Source organism: Trachemys scripta, chromosome 2 (genome assembly GCF_013100865.1).
Source record: "Trachemys scripta elegans isolate TJP31775 chromosome 2, CAS_Tse_1.0, whole genome shotgun sequence".
NCBI lineage: Eukaryota > Metazoa > Chordata > Testudines > Emydidae > Trachemys > Trachemys scripta.
The window spans coordinates 209,120,070-209,141,320 of record NC_048299.1 but is presented as its reverse complement, the minus strand read 5'-3'; the positions used below and the strand labels follow the sequence as shown (position 1 = coordinate 209,141,320).

Sequence of the window (21,251 nt, the reverse complement as noted above, 5' to 3'; positions counted from 1 at the left end):
TCAGTGGCTTTGCTCTTTTCTTTCAGAGAGATCTTAGAGGATAGTTGTGGGCTATTGCTTCTCCTCTCAAAGAGCTCTCAAATGTGAGGTCTCACAGGATGCCATTCTGTCATCCCTCCTGTTCATATATGGATCAGTTAGGAGGGTCAGTAAGGAGGCATGGGGTGCAGTGTCATCAGTATGGTTTTGATTAGCTGTAGGTCTGTCTAGTCTGATCTGGACAGTGCAGTTCAGTGCCTCAGCCAATGTCTAGTTGAGATGAAGGCATGAATGAGAGCAAGCTAGCTGAAGCTTACCCAGATGAGAGAGATGGTGGGCTGGGAAAAGCCTCTGGAAGAGATGGCAGAGGTAATATCACCCTCTTTGATTAAAGGAATACATCTGCCATTAGTTACTAGTGTTGCAACTTAGGGGTGACTTTAGACTCCCAGCTGTTACATATTACAGCAGTGACCCAGTAAGCTTTTTGATGAGAAAGTTACAACCTTTTCTTTCAGATGCAGAGTTAACAAAAGCACAGATGACAGTGGTATGTGAGGATTAGCATATTGCAATGTGATGCATGAGACTACACCTTAAATTTAAAACCATTTGAAGACTAAAGCTTGTGCAGAATGCATCTGATTGCTTATTGAGTGGGGCACTGGTTGCCCATTGGTCTCTAGCTATGGCCTATGAAGTCCTTAATAACCTTGGACCTGTCTACCTAAGGGATTGCCTCTCTCCGCATGGCATACTGCCACAGTTATGGCCAGTGGAGGTGTTCAGGCTGGATCTCCCTCTTTATAAGAGAGCAGGATAGTTGGCAGGGCATTCTGTGTGAAGATTCTAAGACTCTGGAACTTGCTTCCTGTCTTGACCTGAAATAGCCTGAATTTGGTGACTTTCTGGACATGCTGTAAAAGGCACCTGATTGAGAGGGGTTTTGGAAAGGGCTGAGAGTATGCTTCCTAGATGCTGAAGGGGGTGTGTGTGGGTGGTTGGCTGGCTGGCTGGCTGAGTTTCTGTGGAACTGATTATTTTGAAGCTGATGAGTTTCAATTTAGTTGTATTTATTGTTACATACTTAATTATGTTATATATGTCTCCTGGAACCTTGAATAGACATTATTATTATTTAAATATAAAGAAAGAATGAATCATAAATACCCTATGGCTATAATAGTTTAGAAATCACACTTAGAAGTTGGTCTGGTTTATATCACATTCTGGGTTTTATATGAAGAATCCAAAGAAGAAAATACAAGCTCCTGTATTCAAATAACTTTCATCTCTGGGCTGGTGATCAGTGTTAGTTTTGTTATGTTGATCATATTATATAATACATTGGCCTAAAACCATCTGAAATCTGTGAGCTGTCTTTGGCATTATATTTTTCATTTTTCTTTCTTGTCTTTTCAATTTGCTAAGTTTGCTTGAAACTTCATATAAAGACATGAACAATTCATGCATGCAGTACATATTGACTTCTGTTTTTCACTAACGTTCATTGACCTTTTTAGGTCAATACATTTAAGTTGACTTAAGAAGTCAATATGCCTTATTTTAATTTAGATTACATTTTGGTCTGATTCAGCAGTCTCTCGTTCCTTTTCTATACATAAAAAACTCTTGTCAATTTATTATTAAAATTTATGTCAAATAAGAACTGTTTTCCTGTAGGGCTGGAATTGCCTCGCTGGGTTATAATTTTTTAAAGTATTCCCAACTCAACATTTTGAAAGTGACCTTCCAAATTTTCACCACATATCATGTCCCTATCAAGTGCTGTAACATCTGCTGTAGAAAGCTAAACAAACAATTAAACCAAATTCTATAAGTGGTTCTTCTGAAATGCAAGAATGAATATTTTTCTTCAAATTTGTAGGTTGCCTGATATGAGCATATAAGCATGTTTCAGTAAAATTATATTTCCAGCCACCTTTACTAATTTCTTCAAGAAAGTTTCACATAACATTTATTACAGCTGCCAATTGTATTATTTCATTTTTCCCTTCCATTAAAGTTTCAATGAGAATTTTCAGCAGCTGAAGGGCATGACCCGTATAATAATTTAAACCTCTCCACCTAAACAGCCCTCCCCCCATCACCAACTTTTAATACTAAGTAGAATCTTGCATCTGAAGGCTTATCCCCCAAAGTCTGCTATAAGATGCATTTGGAAGTTAAAAGAAGGGAGATTTTCTGGTATTTTGCCATTTTATTGCACTTTTGTGAATGCTTGTCTTCGATAGAGGAGTTAGGCAGTGAGGTTCAAGAAGGAATCAAAATGATGATTCTAACATCAAATTGTTGATTTTCTGAGAACTTGCATTGGAACATTTAGATTTTATGTAAAGCACAGAAGCAGAAGAATAGTGGTACTTTATCTTTACACAGTCAAATATGTTATTTGGTTAAAACAATAAGAAAAAAACCAAAAGCTTCCTAATATTGTTAATCTTTCTAACCTATAAAATGAAAGTTCCTTACTGATATATCATCAGCCCTTTGTTAGACTGGGTTATTTTTCTATTCTCTTGCTGCACAGTAAACTTGATAACAGAATCATCAAACATTAATCTGAAAGGAAGGGCTTTTGAAAAAAACATGTATTTGTGTTTGTCAGGCAATAATTGAAATTCAGCAATGTTTCCATTGTTAGGGGTGTGACTAGTAATCTCTTATAAACCTCCTCTGCTGGGGACCAGATTCGGGGGGAAAATGTGATGGTACTCTTCCATGCCCTGCCCATAAAATAAGCTCCACATACATGACATGCTGCTCACAATAGAGTGCAGATGTTCAAATATAACCATGGAGTGGAGTCTGATTACTCCCATGGCCTCTGCTGGGCTCAGCTTCCCCTCAGTGGAGCTCTTGCGTTCAGCTAGGGTGACCAGACAGCAAGTGTGAAAAATCGGGACATGGGGTAGGGGGTAATAGGAGCCTATATAAGAAAAAGACCCCAAAATTGGGACTGACCCTATAAAATCGGGACATCTGGTCACCCTACGTCCAGCTGTGCTTCTTGATATTGGCTCCCCCTTGGGCAGGCTCATGTACCGGGGGGAGGGAGGTTGAGTAGTGGTGTCTCACAATCCCACTTACAGGTGAAGTCAAATTGAGCTGTCACTCACAGTAGATCTTAAGAATGTGATCTTCTCTCTCCTTTCTTTTATGGTTTAGTGAGCAGTGAGTTAGCAGCATTGACTTAAAGTATTGTCATTGATATCTGTGTTAGTACCCATTGAGATGAATGGTACAGAACACATCTCTCGGAGCTATGGTTTCAGGTTCTGCAAATGTAGGTAGATGTGTCATGTGTACACTTAGGTCATATTTTTGAAGTTACCTTAGCAACCATAACAGCTAGAGGCTTATTTATGTTTTTAAATGAAAGCTTAAAGCTTGTCTACGTGAACATTTAGTACACTAGCAGTCGCACACACTAAGGAACTGTTAATGCACAGCAGCAAGATCCACATGGACAGTTAGTGCAGCACAGGCTAGTCCAGGGTAGATTCACACCCAAGCTTGCCATGTACTAAATATGTGCATAAAGAAGCTCTTAGATTATAGAGAACAAAAAGCAGCATGAAGGAGGTGCAGGTACCATTGTTTGTGTGCTGAATCTAAGCTCTGCCCCTCTGTCTAAAACACAGACTTCACCAGAACCGAAACCACAAACCTGATGTTTTTCATGTTCCTTTTCTGTCAGAGGAGAGTTATTTTAGGATAATTACAAAGGACAGTTTTGTTCTATTTTGGAATCATTGAAGTTAAGAGAGATTTCTAGAATTATGGCTATTAGTCCACAGCTAAGGGATAAGAAGAAATTTACAAATTGAAGACTATAGAAGATGATTGACTATTAAGGCTATTCTTCCGAGACAGTCTAAAGATGCTGCTGATTTTACTTCTGAAAAAAAAAGCAGCTGTGATACAACAGTTCAAGAATATAGTAGGCATAGACTTCTGAGTACTGTAGGTTCTGGTAGCTGGAGGCTTGACTCCTGAGCATTAGGTAAGATAACTTGCAGTTGAAGGTGTCCTCTAGGGTTTGAAATGTAGTCTCTCTCTTCATAAGGTTATCCTTTTATGGTGCAAGGTATTTATTTATCTGTATTATGATAGCACCAAAAACAGAATTGCACTCTGGTTCCCAGCTTCAGTGATGTCCATTACAACATCTCTTTATTACACTTTAACACAATACGGACTTTTCTTGACATGCAAAAAAGGTGTACTTTTTCAGTTGTGTTAGCCCAGTCAAATTAGTTTAAACACAGTTGAAAAGCCCCATTGAGATGTAGGCTGACACATTTGAAGTCATGTTAGCTAGATATGTTTTAACTTAGTGAGAAGCCTAGGCTACAACACGGCCACCTAACACAATGTGAGACATGTTAACCTGCATTTTAACAGGACTTCTCAGTTTTATTAAGCTAATTCAGCTGAACTCATGTAACTGAAATACATACCCTTTTGCCCATTAAGGTATTCTCCTAGTTGACTTGTAATGAATAAACAGAATGAAGAGGTTTCTCAATGGATATTGCATTTTGAGACTGAAACTCATTTTAAATGTTTTCTTTAAAATTTTACTGCTAAAGTCATTGAAAAAGTTGTATAACTGCAGGGAATTATACAATCTTTTTATTTTGGACCTTCATACTTCAGTAGATAGCAGACTCCAGTGTGATGTTTGGAGTTTCATTTTTATTGGATTATCCTCAAGGCAAAAAATGCATTCTCCCATACATCTGTCTGGCACCTATTTTGGGGGCTATTGTGATAATATAGGTAATGGAAAAACTAGATAAATTACAGAGAAAAGCATCCTTAAGGAAAACAGTATAATGGCTGCAGAGGCATTACTATACTGCAATATTACTAGGTGCAAAATAGGTTTCAGTACCAAAACATTTTGGATTTTGAGGCATAAATGTTTAGGTGGAAGGGTAGTATAGAGGTATGGTCTTTACTTGAACTTGAATGCCTGTCCACTTATCTTTGTACATAATTAATTCAGTTAATTCATGTCTAGTTCTGTTGATGTAATCCTGGACACTTCTTTTCAGTAATGTTGCAGTAAAGGCTTAAGAATGGCATAGGGCAAGCAAATGCCATGTAAGCATTTGTCACTAAACCTCCATGCAGAACTACAGCACTATTATTATGGGACTGATTCCCTTAGCAGAAATTGCCAATATTGTGACAGTTTTGTGCATGGGCCATCAAACAGCTGTCATGTCACTTGCCAGCTAATGCTGGTTTGTAGTTATACTTTCCGAGTTGACCATGCACAATGAGTGACTGAGTATAGAACTTTGACCAGTTTGATAGTTAATTTCAATATAATTACTGATGTATATCAAAAAGAACTCTTATAGTTCTTTTTTCCCCACCTCTGTTTTGTGTATATACAATTAGTGATTTATTATGATTGTTGGTTGGTTGGTGTGCTTCCATTTCTCTACATCCCCAAAATAACTTTTGTTTACAAACAGTCTCCATAAGAAATAAATGTTATTTCAAGACATGTAACAGATTTTCTTGTTTCTTTTAGGCATTGATTTTAAAGTAAAAAAAATAACATTTAATGATACAACAGTGAAACTTCAAATATGGTAAGTTATAATTTGTCCCACAAATGAAAGCCAACTAAATTGTAGAACTGTACACTGTGCAAAATCTTGTCCAGATTTGATTATTTGTCCTCCTACAGTGTAGTGATCATATTAAAGCTTGCATTAGGGTGAGGAGGCCATGTTTAGAACAACTAGTACATGTTTTTTAAAAAACAGTTATCTTAGAAACATGTAACATAGAGTTATTGTAGCATATGGATAAAATGTAAACCTATATTCCGTACTAAACATAAGCAACTTTATTAAAATGTTAAACTTAAAAGAAAAAGCCAGGAGATCTAGATTTAAATATTTCATTATCCTACAAACATATGTTCATAAGGCCAGGTTTAGGATTTTGGATGAAGACTATCAAGGTGATTCTTTGGGCACCATAATCTTATTTTTAAATAAAAGGGGGCATTTTGGGGCTGCAGCTGTGGTGGGTTCTGAATATATTTGCCAATTTTTGAGTTTCCAGCCGCTAGATCTCCAATGGCTAGAGGGTTTGGATGCATTCTGGTGAGTTTTTTTAGTCCTTGTCTACATTTAGGGTAAGATTCTTTGCTGCTTATCTAAATTGCAAGCACAGAACTCACAGCCCAATAGGGGGAGGGGCTTTGGTGGCTTTTGAGCTACCTATGCATTTACTTGATCCTGGGCTGCCCTGTAATCTCGATCATAATCTAGACAGCTCTGGAGGCCTGTCTAAATTACAGCCGCCTCCCCAGGATGCTATATGGGCCATAGTGCTGCCTGGAATCTCTGCAGCCTGCATATCATGGCTCCAGCACCAACTTAAACCTCCCACCCCAGCCTGCCCCCAACATTCTCCCTTTGCCAGGTCTTACAAAGGGGTGCTTAGAAAACTACATTACGTCTTTCTTCTAAAGTGTCTGTGCTGGGGAAATCGTCCCCCAGCCTGATCCAATCATTTTAGAGCAGCTTTACACCACTTACCCAACGCAAAGGGGCAAGGGCAAGAGTGAAAACCTCACCCATAGGGTTTTAGCTATTGGTGTAGCTACCCTAATCTAGCCACACTGATGCTGAAATGCTGCTCTTCTGCAGCTTACCCCAAAGTACGCTTCTGTAGTAGAAGTCATAGTTTATTCCAGTGCAAACATTCTATACTAAGGGTTGTGCAAATGCAGTTACATAAGTTTAATTACACTGTGGTTAAAAATGTAATGTAGACAAAACCTATTTTTTGTCTTTCTTTCAATTATTTAAGTATAGGCTCTAGAATAGTCAGCAATATTAACATAAATGCCCCAAATAGTTTGCCAGCTCTTCCCCTGCAGAATGGCATGTATTCTACCACCTCTACCGTAGTTCCCCCTCCTCTCTCAGAAAACAGCTCAAAATTGGGGCTGTATTCTTTAAGTTGCACTGAAAAAAACATATCCATACTCTTTCAATGTATGCAGTACCAAGTGACTCCTTTCTGGTGTATTTCAGGGATACTGCTGGTCAGGAACAATTCCATACAATTAGTACTAGTTATTTTCGTGGAGCACGTGGCTTTGTTCTGGTCTATGACATAACAAACTCAGACAGTTTTCAAGGTATAACAGGCTGGATGAAAGATATACACGAGGTAAGAAAACCTAACTGCAGTTGATATTTTGCTCAGGGTAGCTAACATCTTTATTTCCTGAGTTACTGCACTGAATATGTTTTAATAAATACATGAAAATTGTTATTACCGCTCCAGTTAAATACCTCTTGCCTGAGCTTATTTCATTCTGGCCTTGCTTGCAGTATACCATTTTTGTAATAGATTCATAGTACTTAGAGATGAAAAAAACAAGTAGGACATCCAGACCATCTGTTTATCAATGCCAAATTGTTTTCTGCAGTTATTTCCACCCGTCTTTTGTCAAGTCTAGTTTTAAATATTTCAAGTTATGGGGCTTCCATCATCAAAGGGAAGGCTCCATGATCTAATTAGCTTTGTATCAGGAAGATCACCCCATTGTTCCTAGTTACTCCTAGTTACCTCATCCCAGGTATCAAACTAAACAGTTCCTCTCCATTTTTCTTGATAATGCCTTTTTTGTGTGTGTATACTGCTATGTTCCCTTTGGATGCTTATTCAAACTATTCATATTTATCTTGTTTAATCTTTCCTCATAAAGTTCTAGCTCCTTACATTAGATTGACAGTGAAAAACAAAAATATTCCATTTAAAATATTTTCTAGGAATGTGAACGGGGTGATCATTGTTGCAGATCAGCCTAGAAACAGCCAATTAGTGAGTTTCATAATTGAAGAACAGGAATAATAAACATTTAATCCAACTCTAGTATGCTGTCAATTTATGGAGTGTCTTGGGTAAAATATATTGGGTCATTCATTGTAAAATATGTGTTTTTAAGCAATAACTGTTAAAACACAAGGCATTTTGTGATAATTAATTACTGACTGGGAGAAGAGGTCCCTCCTGTGCCAGGGCTGTAGCCCAAATGAGTCATTAATCCCCAGTAAATGCTTAGTGCCAAGGTTGTTGATGCTACTGTAAGTTAAAAATGTGCAGGAGTGTGCAGGCAAAACCAAAGTGCATATTTCATTAAATGTGTAATCCAATTTCACTTGGTAAGTACAAGGTATTGTTAGAGAACTCCTGTTGCATGTTAGCCAGTCAAATCGGAGTGTTGAGACAATTAAAACATCCACCTTACAATTTTATTTATTTATTTTCTTTATATTCACATAATACAGATTCTAAAAGCACCTATGCATTGCTCTATATCCTTTTTACAAATATTAAAAATCACAATTCATGTAAATGACCATATTCAGTAACTTGGCCTCAATCAAAACTAACCAATCAGTATATTAATATATCACATTATAAGTGATACTGTGTTTGTACTCCACTTATACTAACAATGTACTAAGTATGTATTGTTTTTAGTACAGAATTTATTGTTACTGTTCAAGTGAGTTCAAGATGTACAAGAACTTTAATATTCAGACTATTTTAACATTCAAATCTAAAGGTAACTTAATACTCTGACAGTACATGCAAAGCTGAATAGAGATATTCTCAAGGAAGACTACCAAAAGTTTAATTTACAAAGTCAATACAGATGGGGCTACATCAGAACTGTAGAATCATAGAATCATAGAATCATAGAATATCAGAGTTGGAAGGGACCTCAAGAGGTCATCTAGTCCAACCCCCTGCTCAAAGCAGGACCAATTCCCAGCTAAATCATCCCAGCCAGGGCTTTGTCAAGCCGGGCCTTAAAAACCTCCAAGGAAGGAGACTCCACCACCTCCCTAGGTAACGCATTCCAGTGTTTCACCACCCTCCTAGTGAAATAGTTTTTCCTGATATCCAACCTGGACCTCCCCCACTGCAACTTGAGACCATTGCTCCTTGTTCTGTCATCTGCCACCACTGAGAACAGCCGAGCTCCATCCTCTTTGGAACCCCCCTTCAGGTAGTTGAAGGCTGCTATCAAATCCCCCCTCATTCTTCTCTTCTGGAGACTAAACAATCCCAGTTCTCTCAGCCTCTCCTCATAAGTCATGTGCTCCAGACCCCTAATCATTTTTGTTGCCCTCCGCTGGACTCTTTCCAATTTTTCCACATCCTTCTTGTAGTGTGGGGCCCAAAACTGGACACAGTATTCCAGATGAGGCCTCACCAATGTCGAATAAAGGGGAACGATCACGTTCCTCGATCTGCTGGCAATGCCCCTACTTATACAGCCCAAAATGCCGTTAGCCTTCTTGACAACAAGAGCACACTGTTGACTCATATCCAGCTTCTCGTCCACTGTGACCCCTAGGTCCTTTTCAGCAGAACTGCTACCTAGCCATTCGGTCCCTAGTCTGTAGCAGTGCATGGGATTCTTCCGTCCTAAGTGCAGGACTCTGCACTTGTCCTTGTTGAACCTCATCAGGTTTTTTTCTGCCCAATCCTCTAATTTGTCTAGGTCCCTCTGTATCCGATCCCTACCCTCTAGTGTATCTACCACACCTCCTAGTTTAGTGTCATCTGCAAACTTGCTGAGAGTGCAGTCCACACCATCCTCCAGATCATTAATAAAGATATTAAACAAAACCGGCCCCAGGACCGACCCTTGGGGCACTCCACTTGAAACCGGCTGCCAACTAGACATGGAGCCATTGATCACTACCCGTTGAGCCCGATGATCTAGCCAGCTTTCTATCCACCTTACAGTCCATTCATCCAGCCCATACTTCTTTAACTTGGTGGCAAGAATACTGTGGGAGACCGTATCAAAAGCTTTGCTAAAGTCAAGAAATAACACATCCACTGCTTTCCCCTCATCCACAGAGCCAGTTATCTCCTCATAGAAGGCAATTAGGTTAGTCAGGCACGACTTCCCCTTCGTGAATCCATGCTGACTGTTCCTGATCACTTTCCTCTCCTCTAAATGTTTCATAATTGATTCCTTGAGGACCTGCTCCATAATTTTTCCAGGGACTGAGGTGAGGCTGACTGGCCTGTAGTTCCCCGGATCCTCCTTCTTCCCTTTTTTAAAGATGGGCACTACATTAGCCTTTTTCCAGTCATCTGGGACCTCCCCCGATCGCCATGAGTTTTCAAAAATAATGGCTAATGGCTCTGCAATCTCACCCGCCAACTCTTTTAGCACCCTCGGATGCAGCGCATCCGGCCCCATGGACTTGTGCACGTCCAGTTTTTCTAAATAGTCCCGAACCACTTCTTTCTCCACAGAGGGCTGGTCACCTTCTCCCCATGCTGTACTGCCCAGTGCAGCAATCTGGGAGCTGACCTTGTGCGTGAAGACAGAGGCAAAAAAATCATTGAGTACATTAGCTTTTTCCACATCCTCTGTCACTAGGTTGCCTTCCTCATTCAGTAAGGGGCCCACACTTTCCTTGATTTTCTTCTTGTTGCTAACATACCTGAAGAAACCCTTCTTGTTACTCTTAACATCTCTTGCTAACTGCAACTCCAAGTGTGATTTGGCCTTCCTGATTTCACTCCTGCACGCCTGAGCAATATTTTTATACTCCTCCCTGGTCATTTGTCCAATCTTCCACTTCTTATAAGCCTCTTTTTTGCATTTAAGATCAGCAAGGATTTCACTGTTTAGCCAAGCTGGTCGCCTGCCATATTTACTGTTCTTTCTACACATCGGGATGGTTTGTTCCTGCAACCTCAATAAGGATTCTTTAAAATACAGCCAGCTCTCCTGGACCCCTTTGCCCTTCATGTTATTCTCCCAGGGGATCCTGCCCATCTGTTCCCTGAGGGAGTCAAAGTCTGCTTTTCTGAAGTCCAGGGTCCGTATTCTGCTGCTCTCCTTTCTTCCTTGTGTCAGGATCCTGAACTCGACCATCTCATGGTCACTGCCTCCCAGGTTCCCATCCACTTTTGCTTCCCCTACTAGTTCTTCCCTGTTTGTGAGCAGCAGGTCAAGAAAAGCTTTGCCCCTAGTTGGTTCCTCCAGCACTTGCACCAGGAAATTGTCCCCTACACTTTCCAAAAATTTCTTGGATTGCCTGTGCACCGCTGTATTGCTCTCCCAGCAGATATCAGGGTGATTAAAGTCTCCCATGAGAACCAGGGCCTGTGATCTAGCAATTTCTGCTAGTTGCCAGAAGAAAGCCTCGTCCACCTCATCCCCCTGGTCTGGTGGTCTATAGCAGACTCCAACCACAACATCACCCTTGTTGCTCCCACTTCTCAACTTTATCCAGAGACTCTCAGGTTTTTCTGCAGTTTCATACCGGAGCTCTGAGCAGTCATACTCCTCTCTTACATACAACGCAACTCCCCCACCTTTTCTGCCCTGCCTGTCCTTCCTGAACAGTTTATATCCATCCATGACAGTACTCCAGTCATGTGAGTTGTCCCACCAAGTCTCTGTTATTCCAATCACATCATAGTTCCCTGACTGTGCCAGGACTTCCAGTTCTCCCTGCTTGTTTCCCAGGCTTCTTGCATTTGTGTATAGGCACTTAAGATAACTCAATGATCGTCCCTCTTTCTCAGCATGAGACAGGAGTCCTCCCCTCTTGCGCTCTCCTGCTTGTGCTTCCTCCCAGGATCCCATTTCCCCACTTACCTCAGGGCTTTGGTCTCCTTCCCCCGGTGAACCTAGTTTAAAGCCCTCCTCACTAGGTTAGCCAGCCTGCTGGCGAAGATGCTCTTCCCTCTCTTCGTTAGGTCGAGCCCATCTCTGCCTAGCACTCCTTCTTCTTGGAACACCATCCCATGGTCGAAGAATCCAAAGCCTTCTCTCCGACACCACCTGCGTAGCACCACCTGTAGAGCACCTATTAACAGCATGTTTATTGCTGGAAAATGACTTCAAAAACTGAAATCTTTTTTTAGAAGTTTCATAGAATTGCAGACAAAACTGAATTTAGTACAATATTCCTTTCTTCTGTTGATTCGGAAGATAATTTACAGGCTTCAGAGGTTGTGTGTAACTCTTCAGAAAGATTGAGAATTCCTTATACCTATATGAAAAGTGATAACCATGCCCAAAATCCACTTGAGGAAACTTACCCGTTCCCCTTACCTACCTGAATGCCTTGAACAGGATTCACGGTGGGTACCCCAAATGGAATCTGAACCAGCATAACCTCTGTACATGGACACAATGGCCCAGAGACTCACCTGTGTTAGGATTACTTTGTATCAGGCTAGCATGAGAAAGTGGCTCTGAAAACAGCATAACCAACCATGAAAGATTATCTCAGTTTAGGGGGTTCTGTGGTGGGATAAGAGTTGTCATAATGGCTCCTATGACATCCACCTTCTCTGCAGTCATTGTAAAGAAAATGACTTGGACAAAAGGCTGTGGTCAGAGCTTCCCCAAGCTGTAGTGATCTTAGATTTTTGTAGTAGTCCCTTGGGGTCGTTAGCAGGTGTCCCAAATTACATCAGCATTTAGGCTAGTTGTTGCTAATTTACACCAGAAGAATGACCCTGCACCCAGCAGAATATGGAATGTAATAGGTATAATGAATGGGAGAGAGAGGCTCCTAGGGATGGGATCCACAAAAGCCAGAATGATAAAGGCAGGGACCCACCTAATCTAATCATGGAGTTTGGCATCTAAGGGCAGGTCTACACTACCGCATAAATCAATCTAATTTAAGTCGCTCAGGGATGTGAAAAAGCCCCCCCTCACCGAGCATTGCAAGTTTCGCGTTCTCCACATCGCTTTGTCAGTGCGTGATGCTCTTCTGCCAACATGGCTTCCGCTTCTTGCTGAGGTGGAGTAATTATGCCGACGGGAGAGCGCTCTCCCCTTGGCATAGCATGTCTTCACCAGACGCACCATAGCAGTGAAGCTGCATCAGTGTGCTGATGTAACGCTGTAGTGTAGACTTGTCCAGAGTCTACGTTGCAGGGAGGTGCCTATCTCTCTTTGCAATCCACAACCAGGAACCCCCTCTTCTGGAGCCAGGTGGCTTAGGTGCCCACTCATTCTTGCAAGAATGAATTAGGCACATGCCTAACTCCACACAAAGTGGCTGTTGAGAGGAAAAGGAGGAAAAGCAGGACCTCTCTCATAGCATTTTCCCAAATGGTGAGGGTACTCACCTGGGATGTGCAAGTCCTCCGGTTTGAGTACTTCCGCATTCTGATGGGGCGAAAGGATTTGAAGAGGGATCTGCCGCCTCTCGGGTGAGTGTCCTAACGACTGGCCTATTAAGTGATTCTCACTTTTTTTCTGGCCTGATTACTATTTAATTATTCAATTGTTTAATTACAGTGGCCTGAGATTTTGGAGGGTCAGTGAGGTGATTCTTTGGAACATCCAGGCTTAACTGATTAATTTTATATAAGAAAAGGAGGTGTTTGTGTCACCACCAGCATCCTGCTGCTGATGAGATGGAGCTCATTCTAGGGCAGACATGGGCAAACTACAGCCTGCGGGCCACATTCGGCCTGCGGGCCCATCCTGCCCGGCTCCTGAGCTCCCAGCTGGGAAGCCTAGTCCCCAGCCCCTCCCCCGCTGTTTCCCCTCCCCCGCAGCCACGCCGCTGCACAGGCTGCGCTCTGGCCCACTGCTCCCGCTGGTAAGGGGGCGGGGAGCAGGGGGGTTGGGAAAGGGAGGGGGGGTTCCTTGGGGGCAGTCAGGGAGGAGGGGGTGGTTGGATGGGGCAGAGGTTCTGTGGGGGGCGGTCAGGGGATGGGGAACAGGGAGGGTTGGCAGTGGGAGTCCCAGGGAGCCTGTCAGGGGGCGGGGATGTGGATGGGGTCGGGAGGGGCCAGTCAGGGGACAAGGAACAGGGGGGCTTGGAATTGGTTGGGGGCTCTGAGGGGGGCAGTCAGGGGCAGGAAAGTAGGAGGGGGTGGATAGGGGAAGGGGGCCAGGCTGTTTGGGGAGGCACATCCTTCCCTACCCGGCCCTCCAATTCAATTGTGCAACCTCGATGTGGCCCTCGGGCCAAAAAGTTTGCCCACCCCTGTGCTAGGGTCTTTGCATACCATTTAAAAAAAATGTCAGGGGACAGTTCTTGAAAAGATTATGTGCAATAGTTAGTTTTAGCATGTGTACAGCTCTTTTATAAACAGTAATTAAGGCTACATCTACCCTGTGAGCTAGGGGTATGATTCCCCTGCTCATGAACACATACTCATGCTAGTTCTCATAGAGCTAGCTTGAGTATAAATAGCAGCGTAGCTGTGGTAACACAGGCACCAGCAGTAGAGGCATGGCTGAGCCATGCCAAGGAAATGTCCCTGGTTTCAGGCAAGTTTGTATTTGGCACAGCTCAGCCATGCCTCCGCTGCCGTTACTAGTGGCATCATGGCTAGTCTGCTATCTATACCTGTGCTAGCTCAATGAGAGCTTGTGCGAGTATGTGTACCCGAGCAGGGCAATCACACTATTAGCTTGTATTGTAAACATAGGCTAATTGTCCCAACACCCCTGTAATGTAATCTCTCTGTAGAATGCTTACTTTGGTGCATAGTCTTGTCTCCTAGATCACTCTGATTTGTGTTACTGAGCTGCTCTCCCTTGTGGTTATACTGTAATGACTGCGAAACTGATGAGTTGGCTCCTAAGGAAATTGTGGGTAGAGTTGTTTGGGGATTTTTCAACAAACCTTTTTCTTGCCAAAAAATGCCGATTTGTTGAAACTGAAACTGTTCTCAAACCAGGGTTAGTTTCAGTGAATCTCCTGACTTGAATTATGCTTGGATAAAAAAAAGTTCTGAAATTGTTGTGACATTTTTTAACAGAGAGTTTCACTTCTTAGAGTCAAAACAACTTTGATTTTGAATTTTTAGTAAATTTAAATTAAAGAAAAGTTTTAAAAGGTTTTTAAAAAGAAAAAAAGTTCAAAATCTAAATGAAATGTTCTTCAAGTAGTGTCCGTACAGGAGCACCATTCTAGATGTGTGAGCGCCCCGCTGTGCTTTTGATTGGAGATTTCTCATAGCAGTGCCCATTTAGCCCACACATGCATGTTAGGCAGTCTTGTGCCCCAGGCTGTTGTTATACAGCATTGTGCGGGCAAACCGCCATCAGTTCCTTCTCAACTGCTCAGTCTGAGATGGAGCTCTGACAGTTGTCCTTGAAAGAATGTGCCTGTGGCTTGCCAGATAGAGAACCTCGCTCTAAAACATTGAGGTCATTGGTATCTTGAGCTTTACCAGCTCTTCAATCAGGTACTTCTGAGGCTGTTGGTTCCTCAGGTGCCAAGGGCACAGCTAGACCTCAAGGCAGCAAAGCCGTGGGCCTGGAGAGACCATCGGTACTGTTATCAGAGTGGGGTGGCAAGAAGAGCTTTTCCTCTGTACCAGAAAAGCCCACTCGGGTACTGACCGCGCTTCCCTTGGAGCACACAAGAGCTTTGGTACCGTCAGTGAATGTGCTTCCCTCCGAGTGCCCAAAGCCTACATACTGATAACCCTCATGGTACCGCAGGAATTCCAATTTTCCCAGGACCTGGCTGTATTTGAGACACGTGATTCTGCGCTACTCAGCGCTGAGATGCTGTCAGTACCGAGAACATCCAGATCGCCTGAACTTCACCCAGTACCAGGCATTCCACCATTCCTGAGTGAACTTGAGGAAGAGGATTCTGATGAAGACCTTGCCTCAGTCTCTTACGTGTCAGTTCAGGGTTCTCCTCACTCCTATAGAGGTCCCTGCCCAGAAGCCTCCATTGAAGCTGCAACTGTTTGCAGCCCATGATTACCTCCAATGCCTCACTCATATGAACATCCTTGGGTGCCACCTCCTATGCCTTATGCACCTCCTCCCTGGCCATGTTGGAACCCCTGGACAACTTATCACCAACAGTTTTCCAGAGTGTCTAGTGTCACCCGCCATAGAGAGGAGCAACCTTCATCACCTACAGGAGGCCAGAGTTGTTGAAGGGATGTCTCCTATGACTAATATCTCCTCTTCCCCTCAGGATGAAGCAGTCATGCCTCCTTCTCTATCCCTGGGGGATGATTTTAAACATTTCCAGGACCTGGTCTAGAGACTCTCAGACTCCCTACAGATTCCCCTCAAGGAGGTGACAGAGCCTTATCTTAAGCTGCTCAGCATCCTCCACTCACTGTCATCAGCCCCCATAGCCCTGCCTGTTAATGAAGCTCTGCTGAACCCAGTGAAGATCACCTGGCACACTGTAATATCTATTCTGTCTATATGCAAAAGAGTGGATAAGAAGCATTATGCCCTCACAAAGGACTCAGAATTTTTATTTTCCCATCCCTCACCTAACTTCTTGGTAGTTGATGCAGTGAATGAACATTGTAGGCAGCACCATGCTAAAACCAGGCCTCATGACAGAAACCACAAGTGTCTGGATCTACTGGGGAGGAAGTCTTATTCCTCAGTCTCCCTACAGTTTAGAATTGCCAATTATCAGGCATTGATGGCAAAGTACAACCAAATGAATTATATCAAGCTGACGTCTTTCATGAACCTTTTGCCAACAGAACACAGGGAACCATTCCAGGCAATTATTATAGAGGGTCAGCTATTTGCCAGGACAACCCAAAAGCCTCCCTTGATACTGCTGCTACCGCCTCCTGTTCGATCGCTACGTTGGTGGTAATTAGAAGAGTTTCCTGGCTCCAACTCTCTAAATTCCCAAAAGAGGTCCAGAGTACAGTAGAGGACTTTGGTTTTGATGGGTCTGAGTTGTTCACGGATAGCATGGACGAGTCTCTGTGAACACTGAAGGCCTCTAGCGCTACCTTGCGTTCTCTTCGTATTTATGTTATATGACGGGGTCAGGCCAGATGGCTGCAGGAGAGTGTTCCTATTGGGAACCAGGAAGTGGGCGGGCTACAGGAGAGTGTTAGAAGGCAGATATATTAGTCCCAGATTAAGTAGATCCCTTTTCCCTGGGTAAAGTAACAGGGGCTGTTCCAGAACAAGCAGGAACTTGCTGGAACCACTTAAGGCAGGCAGGCTAATTAGGACACCTGCAGCCAATTAAGAAGAAACTGCTAGAATCAATTAGGATAGACTGGCTAATCAAGGCACCTGAGTTTAAAAAGGACCTCACTTCAGTTTGTGCTGTGCATGCGAGGAGCTGGGAGTAAGAAGCACTAGGAGCGGAGAGTGAGAAACTGTACTGCTGGAGGACTGAGGAGTACAAGCATTATCAGACACGAGGAGAAAGGTCCTGTGGTGAGGATAAAGAAGGTGTTGGGAGGAGGCTATGGGGAAGTAGCCCAGGGAGTTGTAGCTGTCGCACAGCTGTTCCAGCAGGCACTCTAGACAGCTACAGTCCACAGGGCCCTGGGCTGGAATCCGGAGTAGAGGGCGGGCCCAGCTTCCCCCCCAGACCTCCCAACTCCTGATCAGACACAGGAGGAGTTGACCTGGACTGTGGGTTCCACCAGAGGAGAAGGTCTCTGGGCAGTTCCATGACCCACATGGTGGATCAGCAGAGTCTGCGGGGATTGTTCTCCTTCCTTTTCCCCACGCTAGCCAGTGATGAGGTTATCTGAGTAAAACAGCAGATTTGAGCCACAAAAGTGGCCAGACTGAGGGCTGCCTTGAATCTCTGAGGCGAGCAAATCCGCCAATAAGCGCAGGACCCACCAAGGTAGAGGAGGAACTTTATCACAACACCCACCTAGAAGAGAAAACTCAGCAAGTCTCAAAGAGCCCAGAGAGCCCGCCATGTCCAATTCCTTACTTCCCAGAGAGCCTATGAGTCACACCACAAGAGGCAGAGATCTCAGAGAAGGAAACCGTCCTCTTCTCAGCCTCCTGCCTCACACCTGTCCACCTCCAAGCAGCAATTTTGACATGTTGGTTAAGGGCCTGAATTGCCATCCTCATCTTCTTCAGCTGCACCTATTCACCAGCCTTCCTCTCTTCGGCGATCACTTTCACCATTTCAGGTGAGCCTGGGAGTCGATCACTACAGACAAATGGGCTTTGGAGATCATCTCCACAAACTACACGATCCACTTTACTTCATTCCCGCCAACGAACCCCCCCCCCCGTCCCATCCCTCTTCAGGGTCCCCTCTCACAAGAGCATGCTTTGTCAAGAAATAGACATTCTTACGTTTGGGAGCTATAGAACCAGTCCCCATGCAGCACAGAGGAAAGGGGTTTTGTACAAGATACTTCCTGGTACCAATAAAGAGTGGAGGTTAGAGACCCACCCTAGACCTGATACTACTCCACACCTGTGTGAAGGCACAGAAATTCAAAATGATGACACTTGCAGCGATAATTCCATCACTAGAACAAGGGGATTGGTTCTCAGCCCTCGACCTTCAAGATGCATAGTTCCACATCGCTGTCCACCCATCCACAAACAATTCCTATGTTTCATGGTTGGCCATGACTGTTTTCAATACCAAGTGCTCTCCTTTGGCCTATCATATGCCCTAATGGTCTTCTTGAAGGTCAAATTGGTAGTAGCTGCACAGCTCCGCAGGAAAGGTATCTTAGTATTCCCTTGCCTGGACGACTGGTTGCTGAAAGGCCACTCCTTGGAACTGATGTCTCGGGAAACTTCTGATCTCTTCTTTGAATTGGGCCTGCAATTGAACATACAAAAATCCACCTTGATCCCTGTGCAAAACTTAGAATTCATAAGGACACATTTTGATTCAGTAACAGCAAGCACCTAACTTCCTCTACACAGATTTGTGGCTCTTTCCAATATAGAAAACACAATTCAGCTCAGTGCCCAAATCACAATCAAGAACTGTGTTCAATTACTGCGACACATGGCAGCCACCACCTTCATTACAGAATATGCCAGACTTTGAATATGCTACCTTAAAGGGTGGCTCAGAATTGTCTGTTCACCAACCAGACACAATTTAAATCTGCTTCTTTCTGTACCTACCTCTGTAAAACAATCCCTCAACTGGTGGAAAGACCATCACAATGTGTGTACAAGAGTCCTATTTCCCCCAACGGTCATCATAATGACGGACACCTCTCTGCTAGGGTGAGGAGCTCATCTAGACACTTACACGATCCAGGGCAAGTGGATGTCAACCTCCTGGATGCTAGACATCAAGCTCTTGGAACTCAGAGTAGTCAGATACGCCTGTCTCCGATTCCTACCGCTAATCAGGGGCAAACACCTAAAGATTATGACAGACAATATGTCATTCATGTTGTACATCAATTGCCAAAGAGGAACAGGATCCCCCTCCCTTTGCACCGAGGCTGTCAGGCTTTGTAATTGGTTCATGTGCAACCAGATTACCAACACAGCAGTCTATCTCCCAGGGCTTCAGAGCATGACTGCAGATGCACTCAGCAGACACTTCTTCTAAGCCCACAATTGGGAAGTAGACTTCCACATATTTCGTTAATGAGGCACCCCTCAGGTAGACTTGTTCACCACAGAGTCAAACAAGAAATGCAACCACTCCTCCTTGAGGGGTGGATTGGTTCACCAGTCCCTAGGGGATGCTTTTCACCTTCAGTGGTCATCATCCGTACTGTATGCATTCCCAGTGACTCCCCTGATAGCCAAAGTTATGCTCAAAATAAAGGAAGACAAAGCCAGAGTCATCCTAATAGTTCTGGCCCTGGCCCAAACAAACATGGCTTCCTTACCAGTTACAGCTGACTGTTTGCTGTCCAATAACTCTTCACACAGCTCTCCATCTTCTCTCCCAGGAGGGTGGGAAGATTTTTCATCCCAAACTCATGGTTCTTCATCTCAAAGTATGGTTGGCTGATGGCTTAGATCAGGATTAGAGACAGCCTGCTCAGGAGGTGTAAAAAGAGAACTATTACACAACAAGAAACAGTCTATTTGGTACACATAGTCTCAAAAATGGATACAGTTTGCCAGCTGGCATGGCTGCAGACAGATTCCACCAATGACCACATCTCTTTTGGATATACTGGAATACACCCTAACTCTGAAAATCTCTGGTCTATTGATGAACTCCATAAGGGTCCACCTGGCAGCCGTCACGGCTTTCTGGGTTATTCCATCTTTGCCCACCTGACCACAATGAGATTTCTCAGAGGGCTGGGAAACCTCTATCCACCAGTCCAACCTACTTCAGTATGGGACCTGAACCTGGTCCTTAAATGCCTCACAAGATAGCCAGAGGTTTGAAGGGCGATCTGCTCACTGCTATATTTGTCAATGAAGATGGCATTCCTGATAGCCATCTCGTCGGCACGACGGGTTAGAGAAATAGGGGCCCTGATGGCATACTCCCCCTTCATGGGTTTTCTTTAAAGACAAAGTCATTCTGTGGCCACACCCCAAATTCTTCCCTAAGGTTTCTTCCGAGTTCCATCTCAGTCAGCCCATTCACCTGCCTATCTTCCACCCCAAACCACATCCATATTGCCAGGAGGCACTGCTGCACACCAGGGATGTCAGGAGAGCCCTGGCCTTCTATCTAGTAGACAGAACAAAGCCCTTCAGAAAGATCCACAAGTTATTTGTCTCGCTATCAGATAGGTCAAAAGGATCAGCTGTCTCTAGACATAGGCTTTCTAAGTGGTTATCGGGCTGCATTAACTTTTGTCACCAATCTTGCAATATTCAGCCACTTTCGGATATACGCACTGATTCTACAAGATTCATTGCGTCCTTTATTACCTTCCTCAAGAACATTCTGATTATCGAAATCTTATAAAGCTGCTACTTGGGCATCTGTACATTCATTCACCGAACACTATGTGATAATACATGACTCCGCCTCTACTACTGTCTTTGGCTCAGCTGTACTTTCCGCCGTACAGGACTCGACTCCAAAGCCTCCTCTGCCTTAGAGGGTACTGCTTGGTAATCACCTAGAGTTGGGCACCTGTAGGGACACTACTTGACGAAGAAGAAACAGTTACTCACCCTGTGCAGAAACTGTGGTTCTTCGAGATGTGTGTCCCTATGGGTGCTTCACTATCTGAGCTCCTTCCCCTCTCCTTTGGAGTTCTTTGCCATAAAGCTTCATAGTAGAGAAAGAACTCTTCCATGGTTCGCCCATGCTGTGCTATATAACAACGGTGTGGGGCAGGAGACTGACTAACACGGATGCACGGGCGAAACAGACACTGCTATAAGAAACCTCCATTCAAAGTCACAGGAGAGCTCTAGCTCACCTACAGTGGAGCACTTGTAGGGGACACACATCTTGAAGAACCATTGTTATTGTACAGGGTGTGTAACTTCTTTCAATTGACCCAAACTG

At 43.7% G+C, this 21,251-nt stretch overlaps 1 protein-coding gene across 1 annotated transcript in view; it reads left to right on the top strand.

Annotated features, from left to right (window-relative positions):
* Positions 1 to 266: 266 nt before the first annotated feature.
* Positions 267 to 21,251, top strand: part of LOC117871813 (ras-related protein Rab-10-like) — a 46,747-nt gene continuing 25,762 nt past the window's right edge. The window contains exons 1-3 of the mRNA XM_034759570.1: positions 267 to 348; positions 5,552 to 5,612; positions 7,074 to 7,212. Of these exons, the coding sequence (XP_034615461.1) occupies positions 267 to 348; positions 5,552 to 5,612; positions 7,074 to 7,212 (282 nt within the window). The remainder of the gene's footprint in view (positions 349 to 5,551; positions 5,613 to 7,073; positions 7,213 to 21,251) is intronic.